The 9648-nt window shown below is 42.5% G+C and overlaps 1 protein-coding gene across 2 annotated transcripts in view; it reads right to left on the minus strand.

Annotated features, from left to right (window-relative positions):
* ZFAND6 (zinc finger AN1-type containing 6) overlaps positions 1-3389 on the minus strand; it is a 78808-nt gene extending 75419 nt beyond the window's left edge. Inside the window, exon 1 of one of the 2 annotated variants that reach the window (XM_077318055.1) lies at positions 3296-3389. In XM_077318055.1, the coding sequence (XP_077174170.1) occupies positions 3296-3331 (36 nt within the window). In that variant the 5' untranslated portion in view covers positions 3332-3389. The remainder of the gene's footprint in view (positions 1-3295) is intronic. The other variant, XM_077318054.1, reaches the window with a different exon arrangement.
* Between the last annotated feature and the right edge of the window lie 6259 nt (positions 3390-9648).

Below are 9648 nucleotides of genomic sequence, written 5' to 3' on the forward strand. Positions count from 1 at the left end.
AGGTAAAGGTAAAGGTATCCCCTGTGCAAGCACCGAGTCATGTCTGACCCTTGGGGTGATGCCCTCTAGCGTTTTCATGGTAGACTCAATATGGGGTGGTTTGCCAGTGCCTTCCCCAGTCATTACCGTTTACCCCCCAGCAAGCTGGGTACTCATTTTACCGACCTCGGAAGGATGGAAGGCTGAGTCAACCTTGAGCCGGCAGCTGGGATTGAACTCCCAACCTCATGGGCAGAGCTTTCAGACTGCATGACTGCTGCCTTACCACCCTGCGCCACAAGAGGCTCTAGGATCAGATTACCTCTGAAATAAAGCTGCAGCCTGAAACAGCATCTGCACAGACAACTCCAACATTTGTTAGATAACATTTACCTTCCTCAGAGACACAGAGCCAAGTAACTCCTGGAAGGTCACCCAGTTAGGTCCATCATTACATACCCAGTCAAGACAGAAATCTATAGATACAATGAAATATTTATCTGAAGAATGGGATGGCAGAATTTCAAATTCCTAGGCAACCTGCAGCCTGAAGTTTTTTTCTGATCTTGAATGGATAATACAGGGGTAGTCAAACTGCGGCCCTCCAGATGTCCATGGACTACAACTCCCAGGAGCCCCTGCCAGGGGTAGTCAAACTGTGGCCCTCCAGATGTCCATGGACTACAATTCCCATGAGCCCCTGCCAGCGAACAGGTTGACTAACCCTGCACTAGGCCACAAACACATTGTGCTCCTCATAGCAGGGGTAGTCAAACTGCGGCTCTCCAGATGTCCATGGAACGTTGGCAGGGGCTCATGGGAATTGTAGTCCATGGACATCTGGAGGGCCGCAGTTTGACTACCCCTGGGATAATACATTTATCTACATATGCCAACAGCTGCTTTAGACATGACCAAATTTTGAAGAGTCAATGCCCATTGCAAATTTCAAATGGCATTTAAGAATCACCCCCCGTTATAATTGTTCTTCCACACAGTACCACTGTGGTTAGTGGGTAGTGTGTGCATGTATATGTATGTGGGAGAGTTGCTTTTCATCAAACACAAGTCCAAATCTCTTGAGGACACAGAACTAGGTCATATTCTCAAAAAAGCTAGTCAGACAGTGAATTTGTATCTCAGCTGTACGATCTTCAGACTGTGAAGACTCTGCACACAAAAAACATGGGCTAGTTTACAAGGGGTGGCCAAACGGTAGCTTTCCAGATGTCTACGGACTACAAATCCCATGAGCCTCTACCAGCACCTGCCAGCATGTGCTGGCAGGGGCTCGTGGGAATTGTAGACCATGGACATCTGGAGAACCTCAGTTTGGCCATCCCTGGGAACTCTTTTCTCAATTATATGGGACTATCTAACTAAAGTGAAAAAACACTCACTTTTATTGCAGTGAAAAACAGACTCCGAGTAAAGCCAGAGTAAAATCGACCCCTCAAAAGCAGCACAGACAAGGATCAAAACCGAAGGGTTCTCCTGAGATTTGAAGAAGGAGCACATGAGAAGCCAAGGGATGTCCAGCACCAACTGCTGGAGCTATCAAATTGGTACAATGGAATGGCAGACTTCTGCCAGCTTTTCTACCGTTTTGAATTAAGAGAAGAATGCTTGTCACCTCTCAAACAGACATTCTCCAGCCCATGCAAGGAAACCAGTATGTTTATTTTTCAGGGCAGAGTTCCTTTTTTCAGATGGGTTACCCTGATACAGTATTCCTGCATGGTAATATCCATGGTAACATCTGTGAGAAGTTGCAAGAAAAGAAAAATGAGACTTTTTAAAGGTTTTTGCTTTAAAGCTGAAGGTGTCTCAGCCTAACTAAATAAATTCCTTGAGTCAACAGTGTTATACAAGGGTCACTCTGAGAGAAGAAAACACTAGGCCAGGGGTAGTCAACCTGTGGCCCTCCAGATGTCCATGGACAATTCCCATGAGCCCCTGCCAGAGTTTGCTCGTGGGAATTGTAGTCCATGAACATCTGGAGGACTGCAGGTTGACTACCCCTGAACTAGATGGCCTGTATGGCCCTTTGCAGCTCTATGATTCCATGATTCTATCAGGGGTAGTCAACCTGTGGTCCTCCAGGGGTTCATGGGAATTGTAGTCCATGGACATCTGGAGGACCACAGGTTTGACTACCCCTGCACTAGGCCACAAACATATTGTGCCCCTCATAGCAGTCTAACAATTACTACTCCCATACAGCTCTCCTCCCTCAGGGCAGCCTGTGAAATGTTGTGTATTTTCGCTCACTCAAGAAGGAGGGAATCACTTTTGATATAAGCTTTTACTAATTAACAATTTCACGTGACAAATTTCATTTATCAAGAGTCTCACATTCTCTTGAGAAAGAGAACAGGTCACCTTAGGAAGGCACAAATTCCTGCAGGATGACACCATGTTCATAGAGTCAGTCATCCCTGAGAAACACAGACAGAGGTGTAAACCCCTGCCTCTTAGTCAGAAACAACTGACAAAACAAAAACACACCTGAGATGTAGAAAACACACCCACCCTGCAAACTGTTTTTGAGATTTGTTTAGCGGCAATATTTACCAACTCCTCCAGGACATTCCATTTGTATACCAGAGAGTTATTGAAAGTATAATTGCTTCTTTTTTTTTTCTGGCACAAATTTTATTCAGGGAAATCAGAATGTAAGAAGAAGCACACACCCTGAATGTAAACATCTGTATATTCCTAGACCACACTACAAACTGCATTCCCCAATGAATTAGACACACTATTTTGGTACAAATCTGTACTAACACAATCTTCAAAACACAATTTAAATCCAACCAAAGAAAAAGAGATCAAAGCAGATGCCATTACTATATCACCTAATAAACGCAGGGATTGTTTTTCCCCTGTCTCATCAGAAGCAGTGACTTTAAGAGGTTAAAAGGAGATCAAGGAGATTTAGGAGACACAGTGCCTTACAAAAAGGACCTATGAACCTACAGCACTGTAAAACAAATCCACAAAACCCACTTTTTCAGAATATAAAATAAAACTTAAACTAGAGGCTCCTGGAAAAATAAACTCAGCTAAGTTTGTCTCTGAACACCTTATTTCCTGTTCAAAGATCTCTTTTGTTCTGCTTCCCTGCATACATTTCAACATCTTGCCAAACACCACAAAAACAAACAATGCCAAACCAACAACAAGAGACACAGACGTAACCGCCTCCGAGTCCGAGTGGAAAACAGGCAAATATTAGAACAACAACAACAACAACAAAAATCCTACCCACAAAATCTGCTCAATTTTCTGTTTGCTTCACCCCAGATTAACTTACTTGAAGCTGTACTCTGGTGCAACCTACCCTGACCATTATGCCCCTCCTCCTCCACAGTGACTGGCCGAAGAGGGAAAACTCCGCCCTGTTTGTGAAGCTTATCATCCTAATTGGCAAAGGCTAATATCCATTATTTAAAGAACTTTTTGCATGCTAGCAAGTTAGGTTAAGCGAGTTAAGACATCCTGAGCAAGCTGGTTTCTTAAAGAAACAGGGCACAGATTTTAGTAGCAGCCAAGAGGAGTGTAGTTCAAGGAAACTGGTGTCCGAGCAGAGATGGTGTCCGAGCTAGACAAAGGGAACAGTGGGTATTGTTTGGGACCTTGAATACAGTAATTATACACTCATCAAGAAACACACTGACAACACAACCCAGGAAGGTGAAGCAACCTTGCAAAATATATGTGTGAGAAAGGAGGTCAGTCTATTATTAGAGAGCTGGATGCTATTTTATACTTCACTGGATGCTGTTTTATACTTCACCTATTAAGTGTACATGCACTCCTGTTTAATTTTTCAAAAAAAATATTTGGAAATCTTTGGAAAACACAAAAAGCTGAATCTACAGCGGCTACTGACTCTCCTAACCTGCCCACTGTGAATACCTGAATAGCCAATCCCTAGGTCCTTGGGATACTATTTTAAATTGCTCACTTTCAAATAGCTGAGAACATGGTCCTTCTAGTAAACACCCATAAAATCCTGGAAGGGACTTCTGGGGGTCATCTAGTCCAACCCCCTGCCCAATGGAAGAACTCACAACAACCTGCCTACCCGGAGTGACCCCAATTCTATGCCCAAGTGATCCCCCCCCCCCACACACACACCAAAAATCTCCAGAATTCAGCCTGGCCTGGAGGGAATTCACCTATCATCCTACATTGGCTATCAGCAATTACCTGGGAATGCAAGGAAGGGACACAAGAGGCAAACACTGGCTCATCCCTTCCTACCCACCCACTCACAATCTGCCTTTCAAATAATCAGCATTTCTGTCTCATGACTCTGCTTTAAAACTTCCAAAAGAGAATCCATCACCTTCCGATGAAGGCAGTTCCACCAAGGGACTGCTCTAACTTTCAGGAACTTCTTCTGTATGTTTAGCTGAAATTTCAACCTATTGGTTCTGGTCCAACCCTCTGGGGCAACAGAAAACAACTCTGATCCATCTTATATAGGACAGCCCTTCAAGTATTTCAAGATGTTTATCATATCACCTCTTGGCCAGCTTGGTGTAGTGGTTAGAAGTGCAGACTTCTAATCTGGCGAGCCGGGTTTGATTCCGCATTCCTCCCCCACATGCAACCAGCTGGATGACCTTGGCCTAGCCACAGCCCTGATCAAGCTGACCGAGCAGGAATATGAGGGCTCCCTCAGCCTCACCCACCTCACAGGGTGTCTGTTGTGGGGAGAGGAAAGGGAAGGCGACTGTAAGCCCCTTTGAGACTCCTTCAGGTAGAGAAAAGCGGCATATAAGAACCAACTCTTCTTCTTCTTCAGTAATATCAGGGCTCTCTCAGCCTCACCCACCTCACAGGGTGTCTGTTGTGGGGAGAGGAAAGGGAAGGTGAATGTAAGCCACTTTGAGACTCTTTCAGGTAGAGAAAAGCGGCATATAAGAACCAACTTTTCTTCTTCATCTTATTCTTGGTTGACTTCTTTTCAGGCTAAACAGACCAAGCTCTTTCAACCTTTCTTCATATTCTAGTGTTCGACTGTTCTACAATGTTTACTACTATCTTTATCTTGTTGTCATTGTTATTGTTGTTACCACAACACTATAAACTTAGTTAATTGTATTGTTTCCATTTTATGTAAATCACCCTGAGCCTTCGAGGACAGTATATTAAATAAATAAATAAATAAATAAATAAATAAATAAATAAATAAGACGATCTCCAAACCCCACACCATCTCCGTAGCGTTCCTATGGACATGCACAAGTTTACCTACATCTTTCTTTAGTTGTGGTGCCCAAAACTGAACACAGTACTCCAAGTGAGGGCTTACATCACCTTGCATGAGATGGACATTATATTTCTTTTAATACAGCCCCAAATCCCGTTTGCCTTTTTAGCCACTAAAAATAAATAAACTCACCACAATGGAATGCCAAATATCAAATTAAATTAATTATACAAATAGAACAGGTATACAGCTAATCTTACAATTAGAAAAGGTACACAATTAACAGTCTATTTTCTTTATACAAACTTAATGGTAATAATACAAATGAACAGTAAGTCCTACTTTGTGGATACTCCCAACAGGACCCAGGAGCTCAGCCTGTTTCGCCACAGCTTCTGCCGGGAAGCAAATAGCTGACTAAAATTTTTCTTTCAATAGAAAGTGAATATTGGTTTGTGTAGAAGAAGGAACACAAGTCCTTTGTTGGTTGTCAGAGCCAAAAACAGGTTGTGAGAAGGCTTTACTCTCCAGCCAAAAAAGGTTTATGCATGGACTACCAAATAAGACGTCATGTCTCTCAAGTCACCTTGCATGAGATGGACACTATACTTCTTTTATAAGGTGACCAGATTTTAACATTGCAGTCTGAAAGTTCTGCCCATGAGGCTGGGAGTTCTATCCCAGCAGCTGGCTCAAGGTTGACTCAGCCTTCCATCCTTCCGAGGTCGGTGAAATGAGTACCCAGCTTGCTGGGGGGTAAAGGGTAATGACTGGGGAAGGCACTGGCAAACCACCCCGTATTGAGTCTGCCATGAAAACGCTGGAGGGCGTCACCCCAAGGGACAGGCATGACCCGGTGCTTGCACAGGGGATACCTTTACCTTTTAAAGCGGGACACCATTGACGGGGGGGGGGGTTCTTGATTAAAATTTGGTCTATATGGAGCAACAAAAATTTGCATAGAACGTATAGAACGCAAAAATAGTATTGTAATATATATTTTTTAAATTTCAACATAAGTACAATTTGCCAAGTGCCTCCAGATGTCCCTCCAAAAGTGGGACAATCTGGTCACCTTATTCTTTTAATACAGCCCCAAATCCCATTTGACTTTTTAGCCACTAAGTTACACTGCAGACTCATGTTCAGTGTCTGGTCTACTAAAAACCCCAGATCCTTTTCACACATATTACTGCCGAGACAAGTCTCCCCCATCCTATAGTGATGCGCAAGATTTTCCTACCTCAATGAAAAACTTTATATTTATCACTATTGAAATTAATTTTATTCATTTTAGCCCAGTTTTCCCTTCTTGAAGATAGGGACAACATCTGTCCATCTCCAGTGTAAGCCTCTTCGCAAAGACCTATTTTCCCACCCTCGTGAGGTGCAAACCATCTCCCAACAGAAGAGCTTGACTTGGGATGATAATGATGAAACTTTTGGAATTCCTTTCCAGCTTCATAAAAGAATGCAATTTGTTCATCAACGCCATTGGAAGATTACCTAAGATGCAACTTTTTTTTAAACGGTATATTATGGAATATTTTAATATTAGATAATTGTCTATTTAACACCAAATATGGTCAACAAAATATGCTACTTAGATTGATATTGCCACCCCCAACCATCTATGCCAGAGGCAGCCAAACTGTGGCTCTCCAGATGTCCATGGGCTACAATTCCCATGAGCCCCTGCCAGCATGTGCTAGCAAGGGTTCATGGGAATTGTAGTCCATGGACATTTGGGAAGCCACAATTTGGTTGCACCTGCTGAATCTGGCTATCAAGCTATCTTCTGACCTGGAGGACAGTATTCTACCTTCTCTATCTCATCTGCTGTTTTTCATATCAGTGGGAGTCTCTCCTCCCAGTATGCCAGAATCCCTGCATCTCAGCTGCTGTCTTCCACACACACAGCAATACCACCTCTATTATTCAAACATTATTGATAGAGAAGAAATTTGTGTTGGGGTGAGGGAACAGAGTGTCTTAGGACCGATGGAGCCAGACTGAGCAGCCCACCAGGGGAAGAAATACACAGTTCCATTCCAATTTTAAGTTAACTGAAAGAACTGCACCCCTGCAAACTAGCTGAAATTCCATACAAAAGAGTTCCAGAAGAGACTGACAGTGCTTTATAAATTCAATTGTCAAAGAATTGATACCATTTCAAAACATCTCTTGACCCTTTTGGTCCTTGACTGCTGTGTATGAACCTATGATTCAGTGGGAACATCATGGAAATGTGTAGTTCTCATCCTCATCACTTAACTAAAAAGGAGCAGTTTTCAGAAATTCTTCTATTCCACACCAAAACAGACATCTTCCCATTTTAACGTAACACAGAAATATAGACTTAAAATTTAACATTCAGAGAATATTAAATGTCACTCATATAATCTGTCTGCTCTAGCAGCAAATAAAATTAGAGTTATCAAACAGAGCAATTAATTAGAAAGAAATAGGTAATAATTTAGCTGCTTACCAACTACCCTTCTCTTTTTTCAAACTTTTATCATTGTACCAGTTTATCTTTATAATAACTTGGACAACTTTTTTTATATTTTGTGATGGCCCTTGGCTACATAAATACATTTGACTAACTGTTAATATTCAGACACCTGCTAACGAGATTCCAGGTAAGCATTACAAAGCAAAACACATTTGTTACAGAAACGACAGTTCTTCCAACCACTGTTGAGATATTGTGTTCAGTATGACTACGGAATTCCAGAGAAAAGCTAGAAGAGATAAGAATGCCTTCTTAAATGAACAGTGCAAACAAATAGAAGAAAACAATAGAATGGGGAGGACCAGAGATCTTTTCAAGAAAATTGGAGATATGAAGAGAATGTTTCATGCAAAGATGGGTATGATAAGGGACCAAAATGGTAGGGACCTCATAGAAGTAGAAGAGATTTTTAAAAGGTGGCAGAATTATACAGAAGAACTATAGAAGAGCGAGCATAACATCCCTGATAACCACAATGGGGTAGTTACTAACCTGGAGCCAGACATCCTGGAATGTGAAGTCAAATGGGCCTTAGGAAGTATGAGCAACAATAAAGCTACTGGTGGTGACAGCAATCCAGTTGAACTATTCAAAATCTTAAAAGACGATGCAGTAAAAGTGCTACACTCAATATGCAAGCAAATTTGGAAAACTCAACAATGGCCACAGGATTGGAAAAGTTCAGTTTACATTCCAATCGAAAAGAAGGGCAATGCCAAAGAATGTTCAAACTACTGCACCATTGCACTCATTTCTCATGCTAGCAAAGTTATGCTCAAAATTTTACAAGCTAGGCTCCAGCAATATGTGGACCGAGAACTTCCAGAAGTACAGGCAGGATTTTGAAGAGGCAGAGGAACTAGAGATCAAATTGCCAACATACGCTGGATCATGGAGAAAGCTAGGGAATACCAGAAGAACGTCTACTTCTGCTTCATTGACTATGCTAAAGCCTTTGATTGTGTGGAGCACAACAAATTGTGGCAAGTTCTTAAAGATATGGGAATACCAGAGTATCTTATTTGTCTCTTGAGAAACTTATATGCAGTTCAAGAAGCAACAGTGAGAACCGAACATGGAATCAATGATTGGTTCAAAATTGAGAAAGGAGTTCAGCAAGGCTGTATACTGTCGCCTTGCCTATCATGAGAAAGGCGGGATTAGAGGAGTCACAAATTGTGATCAAGATTGCAGGGAGAAATATCAACAACCTCAGATATGCAGATTATACCACTCTAATGGCAGAAAGTGAAGAGGAACTAAAGAACCTGTTGATGCGGGTGGAGGAGAGTGCAAAAGTTGGCTTGAAACTCAACATCAAGAAAACGAAGATCATGGCATCCGGCCCTCTTAATTCCTGGCAAATAGATGGGGAAGAAATGGAGGTAGTGACAGATTTTATTTTCCTGGGCTCCAAGATCACTGCAGATGGGGACTGCAGCAAAGAAATTAAAAGACGCTTGCTCCTGGGAAGGAAAGCTATGGCAAATCTAGACAGCATCCTAAAAAGCAGAGACATCACCCTGCCAACAAAAGTGCGTCTAGTCAAGGCTATGGTCTTCCCAGTTGCAATGTATGGCTGCGAAAGTTGGACCATAAGGAAGGCCGAGTGTCAAAGAATTGTGGCTTTTGAACTCTGGTGCTGGAGAAGACTCTTGTGAGTCCCTTGGACTGCAAGGAGAACAAACAGGTCAGTCCTAGAGGAGATCAGCCCTGACTGCTCCTTTGAAGGCCAGATCCTGAAGATGAAACTCAAATATTTTGGCCACCTCATGAGAAGGAAGGACTCCCTGGAGAAGAGCCTAATGCTGGGAGTGATCGAGGGCAAAAGAAGAAGGGGACGACAGAGAATGAGGTGGATGGATGGAGCCACTGAAGCAGTACGTGCAAACTTAAATGGACTCCGGGGAATGGTAGAGGACAGGAAGGC

This window comes from Paroedura picta, chromosome 18 (genome assembly GCF_049243985.1).
Source record: "Paroedura picta isolate Pp20150507F chromosome 18, Ppicta_v3.0, whole genome shotgun sequence".
Lineage (NCBI taxonomy): Eukaryota > Metazoa > Chordata > Lepidosauria > Squamata > Gekkonidae > Paroedura > Paroedura picta.